At 45.2% G+C, this 18,263-nt stretch overlaps 1 protein-coding gene across 5 annotated transcripts; it reads left to right on the forward strand.

Annotated features, from left to right (window-relative positions):
• Positions 1-11,834: 11,834 nt before the first annotated feature.
• Positions 11,835-18,214, forward strand: msh4 (mutS homolog 4). Of its 5 annotated transcripts, none has more exons than XM_020501192.2 (20): positions 11,836-12,329; positions 12,574-12,747; positions 12,841-13,007; positions 13,165-13,275; positions 13,364-13,479; positions 13,583-13,756; positions 13,862-14,034; positions 14,161-14,228; positions 14,339-14,413; positions 14,498-14,562; positions 14,661-14,830; positions 14,990-15,126; positions 15,365-15,468; positions 15,717-15,841; positions 16,512-16,712; positions 16,832-16,950; positions 17,045-17,173; positions 17,343-17,517; positions 17,600-17,717; positions 17,826-18,214. In XM_020501192.2, exons 1-20 carry the CDS (start codon positions 12,179-12,181, stop codon positions 17,944-17,946), a joined length of 2,673 nt encoding a protein of 890 aa, XP_020356781.1. In that variant the 5' UTR covers positions 11,836-12,178; the 3' UTR covers positions 17,947-18,214. The 5 variants fall into 5 exon arrangements, with proteins under 5 accessions (XP_020356783.1, XP_020356781.1, XP_020356780.1 ...); XM_020501193.2 differs by having other exon boundaries at positions 12,058-12,329; positions 17,600-17,688; positions 17,779-18,212; XM_020501190.2 differs by having other exon boundaries at positions 12,062-12,329; positions 17,600-17,688.
• The last annotated feature ends 49 nt before the right edge of the window (positions 18,215-18,263 follow it).

Here is an 18,263-nt window from a genome sequence, read left to right on the forward strand (position 1 = left end):
AGTTTACATTATGTTTTCGAATAACATCCCCAAGAGGTAAAATATATAGTGAAAACAATAGTGGTCCTAAAACGGAACCTTGAGGAACACCGAAATTTACAGTTGATTTGTCAGAGGACAAACCATTCACAGAGACAAACTGATATCTTTCCGACAGATAAGATCTAAACCAGGCCAGAACATGTCCGTGTAGACCAATTTGGGTTTCCAATCTCTCCAAAAGAATGTGGTGATCGATGGTATCAAAAGCAGCACTAAGGTCTAGGAGCACGAGGACAGATGCAGAGCCTCGGTCCGATGCCATTAAAATGTCATTTACCACCTTCACAAGTGCCGTCTCAGTGCTATGATGGGGTCTAAAACCAGACTGAAGCATTTCGTATACATTGTTTGTCTTCAGGAAGGCAGTGAGTTGCTGAGTTGCTGCAACAGCCTTCTCAAAATTTTTTGAGAGGAATGGAAGATTCGATATAGGCCGATAGTTTTTTATATTTTCTGGGTCAAGGTTTGGCTTTTTCAAGAGAGGCTTTATTACTGCCACTTTTAGTGAGTTTGGTACACATCCAGTGGATAGAGAGCCGTTTATTATGTTCAACATAGGAGGGCCAAGCACAGGAAGCAGCTCTTTCAGTAGTTTAGTTGGAATAGGGTCCAGTATGCAGCTTGAAGGTTTAGAGGCCATGATTATTTTCATCATTGTGTCAAGAGATATAGTACTAAAACACTTGAGCGTCTCTCTTGATCCTAGGTCCTGGCAGAGTTGTGCAGACTCAGGACAACTGAGGTTTGGAGGAATACGCAGGTTTAAAGAGGAGTCCGTAATTAGTTTTCTAATAATCATAATCTTTTCCTCAAAGAAGTTCATGAATTTATCACTGCTAAAGTGAAAGTCATCCTCTCTTGGGGAATGCTGCTTTTTAGTTAGCTTTGCGACAGTATTAAAAAGGAATTTCGGATTGTTCTTATTTTCCTCAATTAAGTTAGAAAAATAGGATGATCGAGCAGCAGTAAGGGCTCTACGGTACTGCACGGTACCGTCCTTCCAAGCTAGTCGGAAGACTTCCAGTTTGGTGTGGCGCCATTTCCGTTCCAATTTTCTGGAAGCTTGCTTCAGAGCTCGGGTATTTTCTGTGTACCAGGGAGCTAGTTTCTTATGAGACATTTTTTTTGTTTTTAGGGGTGCAACTGCATCTAGGGTATTGCGCAAGGTTAGATTGAGATCCTCAGTTAGGTGGTTAACTGATTTTTGTCCTCTGGCGTCCTTGGGTAGGCAGAGGGAGTCTGGAAGGGCATCAAGGAATCTTTGTGTTGTCTGTGAATTTATAGCACGACTTTTGATGTTCCTTGGTTGGGGTCTAAGCAGATTATTTGTTGCAATTGCAAACGTAATAAAATGGTGGTCCGATAGTCCAGGATTATGAGGAAAAACATTAAGATCCACCACATTTATTCCATGGGACAAAACTAGGTCCAGCGTATGACTGTGACAGTGAGTGGGTCCAGAGACATGTTGGACAAAACCCACTGAGTCGATGATGGCTCCGAAAGCCTTTTGGAGTGGGTCTGTGGACTTTTCCATGTGAATATTAAAGTCACCAAAGATTAGAATATTATCTGCTATGACTACAAGGTCCGATAGGAATTCAGGGAACTCAGTGAGAAATGCTGTATATGGCCCAGGAGGCCTGTAAACAGTAGCTATAAAAAGTGATTGAGTAGGCTGCATAGATTACATGACTAGAAGCTCAAAAGACGAAAATGTCATTTAAAAAAAAAAAAATTTAAATTTAAATTTGCTATCGTAAATGTTAGCAACACCTCCGCCTTTGCGGGATGCACGGGGGATATGGTCACTAGTGTAGCCAGGAGGTGAGGCCTCATTTAAAACAGTAAATTCATCAGGCTTAAGCCATGTTTCAGTCAGGCCAATCACATCAAGATTATGATCAGTGATTAGTTCATTGACTAAAATTGCCATTGAATTAAGGGATCTAACATTAAGTAGCCCTATTTTGAGATGTGAGGTATCATGATCTCTTTCAGTAATGACAGGAATGGAGGTGGTCTTTATCCTAGTGAGATTGCTAAGGCGAACACCGCCATGTTTAGTTTTGCCCAACCTAGGTCGAGGCACAGACACGGTCTCAATGGTGATAGCTGAGCTGACTACACTGACTGTGCTAATGGCAGACTCCACTATGCTGGCAGGCTGGCTAACAGCCTGCTGCCTGGCCTGCACCCTATTTCATTGTGGAGCTAGAGGAGTTAGAGCCCTGTCTATGTTGGTAGATAAGATGAGAGCACCCCTCCAGCTAGGAGGGGTTATGTGTTAGTTTAGTGGACCCATCTGTTTGTGACATACGACAGGCAATGGGTGCTAATTATAGAAGAAGGTCACAGGAGAGGACATGGGTAGAACCATTCCCATCCACCGGGTCTGTTCCCCAGGTATCTGTTTGCATGGAATCTAGTAATCAGCAAATGTACATTATTTGTGAATTTATAGGGAAAATGCCAACTCCTATGGCTGGACGCCGTTTGGGCTTGATGGATGTATCTGTCATCTGTCACCTTGTCATCTGGCCTTATCCGAATGGCCTGTGTTCCCTGGAACCTGCCTGCCAAGGAAGTCATCTCAATCTGCTTCTCCTCCTCCATCTTGTAGTGGAGTAGACAAAGAACAGCAAGAGGATTCTTCCAATCAGTGCTGGTCACAAGTCGTGGAAACCGAAGGCAGTGGCATTCTGCTAAGCAGACTGGAGTGTCTGCGAGAGGTCCAGAGCAGACTGACATGAGGAACAGCTTTGCCGCCCTGGTGCCTGATCTACCTGTCCCTTCATCGCTGGTACTGCCTGTGTCTGTCATGACTCCAAATACGCTGACTCCTGCAGCGGCTTCATAGTCGAGTCGGACTCCTTTCCCTCTCTCTGGATCTGACGGGGCACTGCCTGCTGTGGGAGGTCTGGACCTCTCGCCGGGAGCTGCGGGCATACGCTATCCTGCTTCTTGTGGGCCCGAGAAAGCTTCCACAAATTGTGTGAAGTAGGAATGGGCGGATCTTTCCATCTCCTTTTCCAGCAAATGTATTGGGTAGTTTAATGGTGAGAAATGTCTCAGTCTCTAGAGCAAAAACTTACAGGACATCAATAAGCTGCTCCCAAACATTTTAAATCTGCATAATCTAATTGAGTCTATCATAGTTAATGTTGGATTCAATGACATTATGAAGGGTAGCTCAGAAAAGCTGAATATGGATTTTAAAGAACTGATTGGGTCTTTGCTTGACACCAACAAACGCCCCATAATTTCTGGCCCTGTACCCTCCCTAAATCATAGCACTGAACGTTTCAGCAGACTTTTAGACCTCCATAACTGGCTACGTGACTATTGCAGCTCTGTGGGTGTAACATCTATTGACAATTCTGATAGCTTTTGGAAACAAAAGTTTTGTTTTATAAGGAGAATGGGATCCACCCAAATCATTTGGGTTCCAGGATCCTTCCACAGCATTAATTGGCTGTGTTGAGACAATGACACAAGCCCAGCTCAGTTAATCCCTACCATAATGTTGCTGAGTTGTAATAATGCTTCAGCAAATGTACATTACTCCAGGTGTGTTGGAAGACACAACTTAAGTAACCGAATTTATGTCCCTCTAACTGTTCTAAATGCCTCTGCTAATCCTACAGCTATTGAACACAACAATCATGTGCCTATGAACCAGAGATACTGTTTGCACTGAGGCGGTGTGCCCTAGTAGGAAGTCCACTGTGTGCAGGTCACCATGCACTAACATAAATAAAATGAGCATGTCTACTGCTAAGCTTCCCAGTAAAGCAATGAAAACAATCAAGCATTGCAGAAAAGTGCTAAAAATAGCCCACATTAACATATGTAGCTTAAGAAACAAGGTCAATAAAATCAACAATTGCTAGTTAGACATGACATTCATATTCTGACCATCTCTGAAACTCACTGTAACGGCGTTCTTCGTTTGTTGAAAGAGAGTCGGACCGAAATGCAGCGTGGTGGTTACTCATGTTCTTGAATGAAGAAAAGTGACGATACATGAAATAACTTAATAAATACAAAACAACAAACGGAACGTGAAACCTAATACAGCCTATCTGGTGAAACTACACAGAGACAGGAACAATCACCCACGAAATACAAAGCGAACTCAGGCTACCTAAATACGGTTCCCAATCAGAGGCAACGAGAAGCACCTGACCCTGATCGAGAACCGCCTCAGGCAGCCAAGCCTACACTCGACACACCCCTAATCAACCACAATCCCAATGCCTACAAAAAAAACCAATACGACAACACAATAACCCATGTCACACCCTGGCCTGAACAAATAATTAAAGAAAACACAAAATACTAAGACCAAGGCGTGACAGAACCCCCCCCCCCCCCCAAGGTGCGGACTCCCGGACGCACCTCAAAACCATAGGGAGGGTCCGGGTGGGCGTCTGTCCATGGTGGCGGCTCCGGCTCGGGACGTGGACTCCACTCCATAAATGTCATAGTTCCTCCCCTTCGCGTCCTGGGATAATCCACCCTCGCCGCCGACCATAGCCTAATAGTCCTCACCCAGAACCCCACAGAACTGAGGAGCAGCTCGTGACTGAGGGGCATCTCGGGACTGAGGGACAGCTCGGGACTGAGGGGCAGCTCGGGACTGAGGGGCAGCTCGGGACTGAGGGGCAGCCCGGAACTGAGGGGCAGCCCGGAACTGAGGGGCAGCCCGGAACTGAGGGGAAGCCCAGTACTGAGAGGAAGCCCAGTACTGAGAGGAAGCCCAGTACTGAGATGAAGCTCAGGTAGGTAGTAGGCTCTGGTAGATCCTGGCTGGCTGGCGGATCTGGAAGATTCAGGTTGACTAGCAGATCTGGAAGATTCTGGTTGACTGGCGGATCTAGCTGCTCTATGCAGACTGACAGCTCTGACTGCTCCATGCAGGCTGACAGCTCCTTGCAGACTGGCAGCTCTTTGCAGACTGACAGCTCTGACTGCTCCATGCAGGCTGACAGCTCCTTGCAGACTGACAGCTCCTTGCAGACTGACAGCTCCCTGCAGACTGGCAGCTCCTTGCAGACTAACAGCTCTGACTGCTCCATGCAGGCTGACAGCTCCTTGCAGACTGACAGCTCCTTGCAGACTGGCAGCTCCTTGCAGACTAGCAGCTCCTTGCAGACTAGCAGCTCCTTGCAGACTGGCAGCTCCTTGCAGACTGGCAGCTCCTTGCAGACTGGCAGCTCCTTGCAGACTGGCATCTCTGGCAGCTCCTTGCAGACTGACAGCTCCCTGCAGACTGACAGCTCCTTGCAGACTGACAGCTCTGACTGCTCCATGCAGGCTGACAGCTCCTTGCAGACTGACAGCTCCTTGCAGACTGACAGCTCCTTGCAGACTGGCAGCTCCTTGCAGACTGACAGCTCTGGCTGCTTCAAACAGGCAGGAGGCTCCGGCAGCGCTGTAGAGAAGAAAGGCTCTGATAGCGCTGAACAGGCGGGAGACTCCGAAAGCGCAGGAGAGGAGCAAAACGCTGGCTGCGCTGAACAGACAGGAGACTCCGACAGCGCAGGAGAGGAGGAAAACGCTGGCTGCGCTGAACAGGCGGGAGACTCCGACAGCGCAGGAGGGAAGGAAGGCTCTGGCTGTGCTGAACAGGCGGGAGACTCCGACAGAGCAGGAGAGGCGAGGCGCACTGTAGGCCTGATGCGTGGTGCGGGCACTGGTGATACTGGAGCGAGGACACGCACAGGAAGCCTGGTGCGGGGAGCTGCTACCGGAGGACTGGTGTGTGGAGGTGGCACAGGATGTGCAAGGCTAGGGATGTGCACAGGAGGCCTGGTGCGTGAGGCTGGCACCAACTTCACCAGCCGACTAACACGCACCTCAGGACGAGTGTGGTGGGTGATTCTGTAACGGCGTTCTTCGTTTGTTGAGAGAGAGTCGGACCGAAATGCAGCGTGGTGGTTAATCATGATCTTTAATAAAGATAACGGCGATACATGAAATAACTAAATAAATACGAAAACAACAAACGGAACGTGAAACCTAATACAGCCTATCTGGTGAACACTACACAGAGACAGGAACAATCACCCACACCATACAAAGCGAACTCAGGCTACCTAAATACGGTTCCCAATCAGAGGCAACGAGAAGCACCTGACCCTGATCGAGAACCGCCTCAGGCAGCCAAGCCTACACTCGACACACCCCTAATCAACCACAATCCCAATGCCTACAAAAAAAAACAATACGACAACACAATAACCCATGTCACACCCTGGCCTGAACAAATAATTAAAGAAAACACAAAATACTAAGACCAAGGCGTGACACTCACTTAGATATTACCTTTGATGATATAGTGGTAGCAATACATGGTTAGAACATCAACAGAAAAGCCAATGGTGGAGGTGTTGCTGTTTGTATTTAGAACCACATTCCTGTAAAGCTTAGAGAGGATTGCATGTTAAACACTGTTGACGTAATATAGGTTCATCTGCCATACTTAAAGCCCATTATTGTGGAAAGCTGCTATAAACCATTGTGTTTGACCAGATACAATGCTATTTTACTGTAAACAAATTGACAACAGACTTTCAGCACACTTATACGTAAGGACATTCAACAAGCACAGCACTTACAGAAAAGACTGATGATTAAAAATATTGTGGGAGCTGTTTTGTTAGACTTCAGTGTGGCTTTTGACATTATCAATCATAGTCTGCTGATGGAAAACATATTTGTTATGGCTTTACACCCCCTGCTATGTTGTGGCTAAAGAGTATCCTGTCTAACAGAACACAGAGGGTGTTCTTTAATGGAAGCCTCTCCAACATAATCCAGGTATAATCAGGAATTCCCCAAGGCAGCTGTCTAGGCCACTTACTTTTTTCAATATTTTCTAATGACATGCCACTAGCTATGAGTAAAGCCAGTGTGTCTATGTATATGGATGACTCAACACCATACATTTCAGCAAGTGAAATCGCTGCAACACTTAAACAAAGAGCTGCAGTTAGTTTCAGAACGGGTGGCAAGGAATAAGTTAGTCCTAAATATTTCAAAAATGAAAAGCACTGTTTTTGTGATAAATCATTCACTAAACCCCTAAATCTTGAAATAAATAATGTGGAAATTGAGCAAGTTGAGGGAAGTAAACTGGTTGGAGTAACTCAGGATTGTAAACTGTCAATGTAAAAACACAGTAGCTAAGATGGAGACAAGACTGTCCATAAAAAAAGCACTTCTCTTTTAACAACACTATCAACAAGGCAGGTCCTGCAGGCCCTAGTTTTGTCACACCTGGACTATTGTTCAGTCTTGTGGTCAGGTGCCACAAAGAGGGCCCTCGGAAAATGACAAAAGGCTCAGAACAGGGCAGCACGGCTAGCCCTTAAGTGTACACAGAGCTAACATTATGTTTTATTATTTAGCTAGACAAGTCAGCTAAGAACAAATTCTTATTTTACAATGTTGGCCTACCCTGGGCCAAACCCTCCCCTAACCTGGACGACGCTGGGCCAATTGTGCACCGTCCTATGGGACTCCCGATCACAGCCGGTTGTGATACAGCCAGGGATCAAACCAGGGATTGTAGTGACACCTCTAGCACTGAGATGCAGTGCCTTAGACCACTGCACCACTCAGGAGCCCTTTAATAACATGAATAATATGCATGTACATCTCAAATGGTTCAAAGTGGAGGCAAGATTGACTTCATCACTACTTGTTTTTGTAAGAAGTGTTGACATGCTGAATGCACCGAGGTGTAGGTTTAAACTACTAACACGCATGCATACCCCACAAGATATGCCACCAAAGCTCTCTTCACAATCCCCAAGTCCAGAACAGACTATGGTAGGTGCCCAATACGACATAGAGCCATGGCTACATGGAACTCTATTCCACATCAGGTAATTGATGCAAGCAGTAGAATCAGATATAATAAAAATAAATACACCTTACGGAACAGTGGGGACTGTGAGGGAACTCACAGAAAGTGAAGAAACACTGTTTACTCAGTCCTTTGTTGAAGCACCTTTGGCAGCGATTACAGCCTTGAGTCTTCTAGGGTATGATGCTACAAGCTTGGCATTCTTCTCTGCAGATCCTCTTAAGCTCTGTCAGGTTGGATGGGGAGCGTTGCTGCACAGCTACGAGCACTCTGGACCTCAGTCTGGAGCAAAGGTTCACATTCCAACAGGACAACGACCCTAAGGATACAGCCAAGACAATGCAGGAGTGGCTTCAGGACAAGTCTTGAATATCCTTGAGTGGCCCAGCCAAAGCCTGGACTTTAACCTGATAAAACATCTCTGGAGAGACCTGAAAATACCTGTGCAGCAACGCTCCCCATCCAACCTGACAGAGCTTGAGGGGATCTGCAGAGAATAGTGGGAGAAACTCCCCAAATACAGGTGTGCCTAGCTTGTAGTGGTTAAAATGGTGCCAGAAGAAATGGCAGCAGTTTTACGGGTGCCCAACCAATTGTGCTATTATGTGGGGGTTTTTCATGTTATTTGTAACTTATTTTGTACATAATGTTTCTGCAACTGTATCTCACGGCAAAGAAGAGCTTCTGGACATCAGGACAGCAATCATTCACCTCGAATGAGACAAAGATTTTTTCTTCAACAAGCAGGACGCACAGGACATTCTCCGAACACCCGACAAGGCCAACATCCCAGTTATTGGCAAGAGGAAGAGATGCAGGTACAGAGGACACAGAGGGGGTGCCTCATAAGGATTCGCAGAAGGCGAGTGGAAAGCTGCCGTTAACGTCAATATTACTCACCAACATGCAATCATTGGACTATAAATTAGACAGGGTACAATCACGAATATCCTACCAACGGGACATCAAAAACTGTAATATCTTATGTTTCACAGAATCATGGCTGAATGATGACATGGATATTCAGCTAGCGGGATATACGCTGCATCGGCAAGATAGAACAGCACACTCCGGTAAGACAAGGTCTGTGCATATTTGTAAACAACAGCTGGTGCACGAAATCTAAGGTTTTGCTCGCCTGAAGTAGAGTATCTTGTGATAAAATTCAGACCACACTATTTGCCTAGAGAGTTTTCAGCTATACTTTTTGTGGCTGGTTATTTACCATCACAGATGGATGCTGGCACGCACTCAGTCAGCTGTACAAAGCTCTCCCTCGCCCTCCATTTGGTAAATCCGACCACAATTCTATCCTCCTGATTCCTGCATACAAGTAAAAATTAAAGCAGGATGCACCAGTGACTCGTTCTATAAAAAAAGAGGTCAGGTGAAGCAGATGCTAAACTACAGGACTGTTTTGCTATCACAGACTGAAACATGTTCCGGGATTCTTCCGATGGCATTTAGGAGTACAACACATCAGTCACTGGCTTTGTTTTCTGTTTAGTGTCTGCACCTGACAGGACTGTTTTGGTTATCCCTCTTTGTTATTTTGTTTGAGTGTTTTGAGTATTAAATTGATCATGAACACTTACCACGCTGCGTTTTGGTCCACTCCTTCATATGACGATCGTTACACATAATCTAATAATTAAGTTTCAGGGTGGAATTGTTTAGTCATTACCTTAAACATATAAATTCCCCTGACTGAGTCTGTAATACCAACATGTTTCAAGCAGACCACCATAGTCCTTGTGCCCAAGAACACGAAGGCAACCTGCCTAAATGACTACAGACCCGTAGCACTCACATCCATAGCCATGAAGTGCTTTGAAAGGCTGGTAATGGCTCACATCAACACCATTATCACAGAAACCCTAGACACACTCCAATTTGCATACTGCCCAAACAGATCCACAGTTGATGCAATCTCTATTGCTCTCAACACTGCCCTTTCCCACCTGGACAAAAGGAACACCTACGTGAGAATGCTATTCATTGACTACAGCTCAGCGTTCAACACCAGAGTATCCTCAAAGCTCATCACTAAGCTAAGGATCCTGGGACTAAACACCTCCCTCTGCAACTGGATCCTGGATTTCCTGACGTGCCGCCCCCAGATGGTGAGGGTAGGTAGCAACACATCTGCCATGCTGATCCTCAACATTGGAGCCCCTCGGGGGTGCGTGCTCAGTCCCCTCCTGTACTCCCTGTTCACCCACGACTGCATGGCCAGGCATGACCCCAACTAAGTTTGCATACAACACAACAGTGGCCTGATCACCGACAATGATGAGACAGCCTATAGGGAGGAGGTCAGAGACCTGACTGGGTGGTGCCAGAATAACAACCTATCCCTCAAAGTAACCAACACTAAGGAGATGATTGTGTAGTACAGGAAAAGGAGGACCGAGCACACCCCCATTCTCATCGACGGGGCTGTAGTGGAGCAGGTTGGGAGCTTCAAGTTCCTTGGTGTCCACATCACCAACAAACTAGAATGGTCCAAACACACCAAGACAGTCGTGTAGAGGGTACGACAAAGCCTATTCCCCCTCAGGAAACTAAAAGGATTTGGCATGTGTCCTCAGATCCTCAAAAGGTTCTACAGCTGCAACATCGAGAGCATGTTGCATCACTGCCTGGTATGGCAATTGCTCGGCCTCCAAAGACCCCAGCCACCGACTGTTCTCTCTACTATCGCATGGCAAGTGATACTGGAGTGTCAAGTCTAGGACTAAAAGGCTTCTCAACAGTTTTTACCCCCAAGCCATAAGACTCCTGAACAGGTAACCAAATGGCTACAACCCGTCTTTTACGCTGCTGCTACTCTCTGTTTATCATATATGCATGGTCACTTTAACTATACATTCATGTACATACTACCTCAATTGGCCTGACCAACCAGTGCCCCTGCACATTGGCTAACTGGGCTATCTGCACTGTGTCCCGCCACCCGCCACCCGCCAACCCCTCTTTTACGCTACTGCTACTCTCTGTTCATCATATATGCATAGTCACTTTAACCATATCTACATGTACATACTACCTCAATCAGCCCGACTAACCAGTGCCTGTATATAGCCTAGCTACTGTTATTTTCCACTGTCTTTTTTCCAATGTTGGTTAGAGCCCGTAAGTAAGCATTCGGCGCACGTGACAAATTAACTTTGATTTGATTTGTAGCATCATACCCTAGAAGACTCTAGGCTGTAATCGCCGCCAAAGGTGCTTCAACAAAGTACTGAGTAAGGGGTCTGAATACTTTTGTAAATATGTAATCCGTTTATATTTTATAAAACAAAATACAAAAAAATAGTTTTGCTTTTTCATTATGGATTATTTTGTGTAGATTATGAGAGGAGAAAAAATATTTTAGAATAAGGCTCTAACTGAACAATATGTGGAAAAAGACAAGGGATCTGAATACTTTCTGAATGTACTGTATATAATAGGAAGAAATTTTAGATGAGGTCTTCCAATATTAGTGCTCTACCCTCTAAACGCAATCACATAATGTTGGGGTCCATCCTTTAAAACACTGCTTTATATCCGTCGTTTTCTCAACATCTCTTACAAAATATGTATATTGTTCTGTTTGTTCCGATATCTTGTTCTCTGGTGTTGTGAACTCTTCGCCACTTAATCCACGCCCACCTAGACGTGTAGCACAACCCACCTGGCGAAATGCTACCAAAGATGGTGGATAAATGAAGATAGGTAACTCAGGCCGTTTACCATTAGGAAAAAATAGTCTGTTCCGGTCTATTTAAGGGGGTGGCTCTCCCATAAATACAAATGTGATATAGCAGCCGGGGCTGGTCTACTGCTGCGTTCATATCAACTGGGAACTCGGTCTTCTCCGACTTCAGTGCGTTCAATACAGCTGGAAACTCGGAAATAAACTAGTTCCGACTGGGGGAAATATTTTGAACAGGCATGAACGGGGAACTCCCGACTTTCCGACCTGAGTATCAATGGCAAGATGATTTGACCTAGGTTTTTTCCCCAAGATCCCAGTTGTTGTGGAAGCACCATTAATGTTTGCTTTACAATTACAAATGCAGCTTAGTGTGTGTGTGAACTGTGCCTGGTATTACGCTCGTGCGCTGAATAAGTTAGCTGACTCGTGCCCATTCACCTGACGTGGCGGGAAAGTTATACACGAGCGCTTCCTTGAGGTTAACAAACTGTGACGTGTCCTACATTTATTATAATTTCTCAAAATTTCTGTGCCGAATCACCATCAAAACTCTTTAAATGCTTCGAAGTAGCACAGAGGAGTTGACACCTGGCAACACCACGGACTCCGGAAGAAGCTCGGTGCTGTCACCTTTGGATCATCGAGGCGGACAAAGTGGGCCTGTGTCACTCGGTCGTGGATCAACATCTGCAGGGCTGCTCACAAGAGGTAGGTCTGCAGAAATTATTTAACGTTAGCTATGTAAACAAGCATGCTCGATAGCAAAGCTAACGATTCTGATGAAATGGAAATCATGTTGGCAAAGTTAAGGACTGCCAAATTCTCTAAATAAGGCTTATACACATGTTCATATGTTTTATTATCTAGGCTACAAAGCACTTAGCCAGGCAGGCTTATTTAGATTGAGTTGTAGTCTAAGATTTGATGGCCTCTTTCTTTGACTCTGGTCAAGTGATTCACAGCTTCAGAGGGGGACGGACAAGTTCATCTGTCCCACCATCCAGTGGCTCCTCATTCTGTGGGACCCCCAGACTCATGGGGGGGACCCCCAGACTTGGGAGGACCCCAGGCTTAGCTGGGGCTCTAGGCATACACCCTGCATGGACGCCACAGACTGAACCCTCTGGTAAAAGCCATAAAGACACACGCAACTGAGTTGTTTTTCACTGGGCTGTCTCAGTTTGAGAGTTGAATTATTCCGCTCTCTCCATCCCTGCAGTGACCACTAGCTGCTCCTCTGTGACATCGACCACTGCTGCCTCTGTGATTGTGGCGGTGGTAGAAGGGCGTGGGTTGGCCAGGGGGGAGATTGGCATGGCCAGTATCAACCTGAAATGCCCAGAGCTGGTCCTCTATCAGTTTGCAGACACTGGGACCTATGCCAAGGTAGACCATAATAAACAAACAGGCTGAATTGGTTTACTGTCTTCAGTATCTCAGAACAGGGAGAGACAGGCAAATCCATCTCCATGCAGCCTAGCTAAGTGCATGGTTATCTCAGTGTACTAAATGAGCGTTAAACTTGTCTCTGATCCACTACCAGGTTATCACCAAGCTTCACATCCTGGTGCCACTCGAGATACTGATGCCAGACACTGCCAGTGAGAAAGGCAAAGGGACCAAGCTATACTGCCTAATCACAGAAAACTTTCAGGTGCTGAGTCAAGGTGGTCTGTCTATACTGCTGAAGTGAGACTTTTGTCTTATGTGTTATTTGTTGCCTAACCTTCTTTATGTTTCAGTCAGTAGCTTTCACTGCAATCCAGAGAAAGTACTTCAATGAGAGAAAAGGGCTGGAATACATCCAGCAACTGTCTGCACCAGAGTACAGCACTGTTATTATGGAGGTGCAAGCTAAGTATGTCACTGGGCTCAGAGAGCACAACAATAATAGTCTGTCACTTCATAATAATCAATCAGGCAGAATAACCCGTCCAGTAAACTGCAGTGTTCATCCCCAGATACTATTGCCTGGCAGCTGCGGCTGCTTTACTGAAATACTTTGAGTTCATTCAGAACTCCATTTATGCACCAAAGTCACTGAAAGTAAGCTTCAAAGGGAGTGAGCATACTGCCATGATCGACTCAGCGTCTGCCACTAACCTGGAGCTGGTTGTCAACAACAGGGACCACAGGTATGGTGGCGTGGCAGAAGGATGTGAAACTGTCTCACTTATCAGTATTTCAAACATGGTCAATACATCAAGAGAGTATGTGACGTCTAGTGTGTGTGTGTGCAGGAGTGAACATACCCTGATAGGGGTTCTGAACTACACCAAAACCCCTGGTGGGGGAAGGAGGCTGCGCTCTAACATTCTAGAGCCCTTGCTGGATGTCGATACCATAAACATACGTCTAGACACCATTCAAGAGCTGTTACAGGATGAGGAGCTCTTCTTTGGCTTAAAGAATGGTTAGTAACAGCTACTAACTGCATTACCTTATATTACAGTGATAGGTTTTCAATATTGATTGACAGTTCTGTACAGATTAGTGTGAACTTGTGTATTTCCTTTGCTCATTTCTACTGTGACTGCAGCCATTGGACATTTTCTGGATATAGACCAACTGCTCTCTGTTCTTGTCCAGATCCCCAAGCAGGAAACGGTACATATAGATTTTAAAAAAATGGTTTCCTGAAGATAAGAGTTGTCAGAGCCATAATGATGGAACAGTGAGAGGAATGTTAGAATCTATCCATTTTCTTCTCAATGAAGGTTCAAGTTGCAGAGTCAAAGATTACACATGTGATTCAGCTGAAGCATACTCTGGAGTTGGTACCACCACTGAGGGTAAGTGCTCGGTGTCCTTATAATATATTCAAAATCATTACTGTTGTACCATGTGCCTTTTTATTACAAGTATTGTGTAAACAGATGGTGCTGAAGAACTGTAACACTGCTCTGCTGAAGGCTTACAGCAGCTCACTGGAGGACAACAGGTACATAATCACTAAAGGGATTGGGTTTTCCATTAACAAGCCTCTCGATAGAACACCTCTCAGGCACATTGCCTCCATTGATCCTGTTATGTTCTCAGGTTTGACATGATCCTGGAGCAGATCAAGTCAGTGATTAATGATGACACCAGCTACATGAAGGGGAGCCTGAACATGCGCACACAGAAGTGCTACGCTGTGCGCCCCAACATCAACGAGTTCCTGGACATTGCCCGGCGAGCCTACACTGAGATTGTGGATGACATTGCAGGTGTTCACTAGATGGTTATGATGTCTTAAAGGGATATGCAAATGTATAATCTCTTATCGGATTATGCCTAATTGATTTCAAACACTTTGATGTGTTATGTGTAGCCTACAGTCAATCTTTCCTGGTGGGAATTACATAATGACCCATGTTGATGCACAGGGCTGGTTGACCAGGTGGGGGAGAAGTATGGCTTGCCGATACGCACCAGCTTCAGCACAGCTCGAGGCTTCTTCATCCAGATGAAACTGGAGGGTGTAGCTTTACCTGATGGAGAACTCCCAGCTGACTTCATCAAGGTAATAACTTATTTGATGAACACCTCTGTACCTGACAATGCTGGACTGTGGCAATGGGGTATACAGAGCTTTAAGTGAGAACCCATTACAAAGTGTCATATAGCTTCATGTTCATGGTTTAAAATTGTTGTACCTGTCAATTGCTTTGGCTCTATATTTACACTAAAACTTGTTCAGGAATTCTCCATAGTAATATATTTTCATATTCTTGCTGTGTTTTTATTCACACTTTCCTCAGGTGACGAAGCACAAGAACAACTACAGCTTCACCACAGCAGACCTGATGAAGATGAATGATCGCTGTGATGAGGCCCTGAGGGAAATATTTCACATGTCCTATGTGTGAGTAAAGAGCAGCTTCAGTCTCACAATTATCAGGCTACATTTTCAGTGTATAATGTGTACAGAAAAATATGTATTCTTTGCTTTGATCTGTCTGTCAAACCTACCCTTTATTTCTGTTATGATCACGTGTCATAAAATGTATTTGAGGGAAGTTGGAGTGACTTAATATTGTTTACCCAGTAGATGGGGCTATTGCGTTTGGCATTGTAGATAATTTTGTCCTGTTTCCACCTATCTCTTTCCAGGGTGGTGTGTCAGCTGCTGAATACAGTTCATGAGCATATCCACTGTCTTTACAAACTGTCCGATGCTGTGTCCATGCTAGACATGCTGCTGTCACTAGCCAATGCATGCACCATCTCAGACTATGGTAAATCAAGTAGGAAAGTTAAATGTAATCAATTATTAATTTCCTGCCTACATATCTGCAAAAAGTATGTGTTGCTCAAATTCAGTCAGATTCAAGCCATCCCTGGAGTGGTTTGACCTCGCTCTGAGTCTAGACAGTATCTGAAGAAACCCACCCACTCATCCATCTCTCATGGCAGCATGAGTAAATAGTGTGTCAGCAGCAGCACCCTCTGTTCTCCTCTATAAGTGACGAAGAGGCTGCTGTGATCTGCTCTCTATTTAACATTGGTTGCCCTGCTAGCTTAAGTTGTCTGGGCAGCAGCTCCCATAACCATGTGGGTGGTGACCAATGGCCCACAGCTGTCTGAAACAGGATCTCTGGAGGGACACGTGCTGACTGTCGGCCTTCTCTGTCTGTCATCTCACTCTCAGATTACCCTGGTCAAGAAACCATTACTGTATTTGACCAGACCAATCTTTCTGCATGACACGACTACTGTAGATGTCTGTTTCGACTGCATGCTAGAAGTGTTTTGAATTTTCTCATAAAATGTGTGATAAAATAACAAACCCAACTGAATGTCATCTACAGCAATTCAACACTGAGTAAAACATTTATTTACTAACCATGTAATTATGAATTTGTATTGTGTTCTTCCTAAAGTTGTTTTCCTTCTCTGTGCCTGCAGTGCGTCCTGAGTTCACAGACACACTGGCCATCAAGCAGGGTCGTCACCCCATTCTGGAGCGCATCGTTGGCCAGCAGCCCGTGTCCAACAACAGCTACATCTCTGAGGGCAGCAACTTTGTCATCATCACTGGGCCCAACATGAGCGGCAAGTCCACCTACCTCAAACAGGTGGCGCTGTGCCAGATCATGGCTCAGATAGGTGGGAAACTACTAAATTAATTTAAAATGGAATGTAGTTATATAATTAACTTAATTTTCAGTGTTGTAACCATTCAACAGGCTTACTCACAGGCTACTTATATAATGAATCTGATCTAGGCTCCTTTGTCCCTGCTGAGTATGCCTCCTTCCGCATTGCTGACCAGATTTTCACCAGAATCGGGGTGGATGATGACTTTGAGACCAACTCCTCAACCTTTATGGTGGAAATGAAGGAGGTACATTTCCCATAGATATTTGCCACTCAGTGGTTTTGTATGTATTTTCGAAATACCGCAAAGTAATTCTGATTCCAATCTTTGTACTCCCAAGGTCTCATATTTAATCCATAATGTGAGTGATAGGTCTCTCATTATCATAGACGAGCTTGGGCGTGGTACTAGTGCTGAGGAGGGTGTCGGCATCTGTCACTCTGTCTGCGAATTCCTCCTTAGCCTCAGGGTAGGTACAGTGTGGCCAACCAGCACAGTGCCTCCTGTCTGAAACAATATGTGATTAATTGTATTTTTGTGTATGAATCATGGAGGCCTTTCTTTTCTTTGACTTCCTGCTCAGTTCACAATCTATCATAAGATAAATGTGTGCTCAGCTGTTTACCTGCTGGTCCCAGGCGTTCACGCTGTTCGCCACACACTTCCTGGAACTATGTGAGTTGGAGACATTGTACCCCAATGTGGAAAACCAGCACATGGAGGTTCAGCACACCCGCACTGGTGACACTGGTACAGAGCGTGTCATCTATACCTTCCTGCTGAGCCGTGGAAGCTCTGAGGAAAGAAACTACGGTAAGGAAATACAATCAGACACTTAACATTGTCCAATCTCAATCATTCACCTTAATTGTATAAGGTGTACTGTAATGTTCAGGTCTGAGGGCTGCGGAGATGACTGCACTGCCTTCAACCATAATCCAAGAAGCAAAGGCGATTAGCTCTAAAGTCAGCCAACAGCTCTTGGTATGCTTTTCCAGTAGGCCATGCTTTTGGTATGCTTTACAGTATCATTATTTAGATCTAACTTACTATCCATCATCTTATTCTCTGTAGTCCCTGATGGTCCGTCAACCTGTCGTCTTCCTCCAACCCTAACTCAGGCCAAGCACCACAGTGATCCGGAAACGCAACGGCAGAGAGCAGTGTACCACCTGGCCACTCGGCTCCTGCAGACAGCCAGGAACTCCAGGCTGGACCCTGACAGCCTACGCATCTATCTGAAGGGCCTGAAGAGACACTATGAAGCAGAGCTGCAGGTCATAGGAGAGCCTGTGTCCATGGAGACAGAGAAAGAATGAGTCGGATGGGGAAAGGGATGTCAATGGGTGGGGAGGTGAGGAGAGAGGAATTTTAAGGAAGCTTGTGGACTTATGAGTGATGCTGTTTGAATATATCTTCTATAATGATATTCAATGACGTTGTTAGATATGTAGTATTTGTTTTCTCAATGTTAATCTGTAATATTTAAATAAAACATTTCTATATTTTCCAAGTGTCTATTATTAACATCGAGCGGGGCAAGGGAGGGGCCCACATTT

This window comes from Oncorhynchus kisutch, linkage group LG14, assembly GCF_002021735.2.
Source record: "Oncorhynchus kisutch isolate 150728-3 linkage group LG14, Okis_V2, whole genome shotgun sequence".
Classification (NCBI taxonomy): Eukaryota; Metazoa; Chordata; class Actinopteri; order Salmoniformes; family Salmonidae; genus Oncorhynchus; species Oncorhynchus kisutch.

What these genes read in the sequence shown, in the direction of transcription:
- msh4 (XM_020501190.2), top strand. Translation starts at nt 12,179, where the DNA reads ATGCTTCGAAGTAGCACAGAGGAGTTGACACCTGGCAACACCACGGAC. An exon ending in GTCAACAACAGGGACCACAG is followed by an intron (nt 13,757 to 13,861) that starts GTATGGTGGCGT and finishes GTGTGTGTGCAG; the next exon opens with GAGTGAACATACCCTGATAG. An exon ending in CTCTGAGGAAAGAAACTACG is followed by an intron (nt 17,518 to 17,599) that starts GTAAGGAAATAC and finishes TGTAATGTTCAG; the next exon opens with GTCTGAGGGCTGCGGAGATG.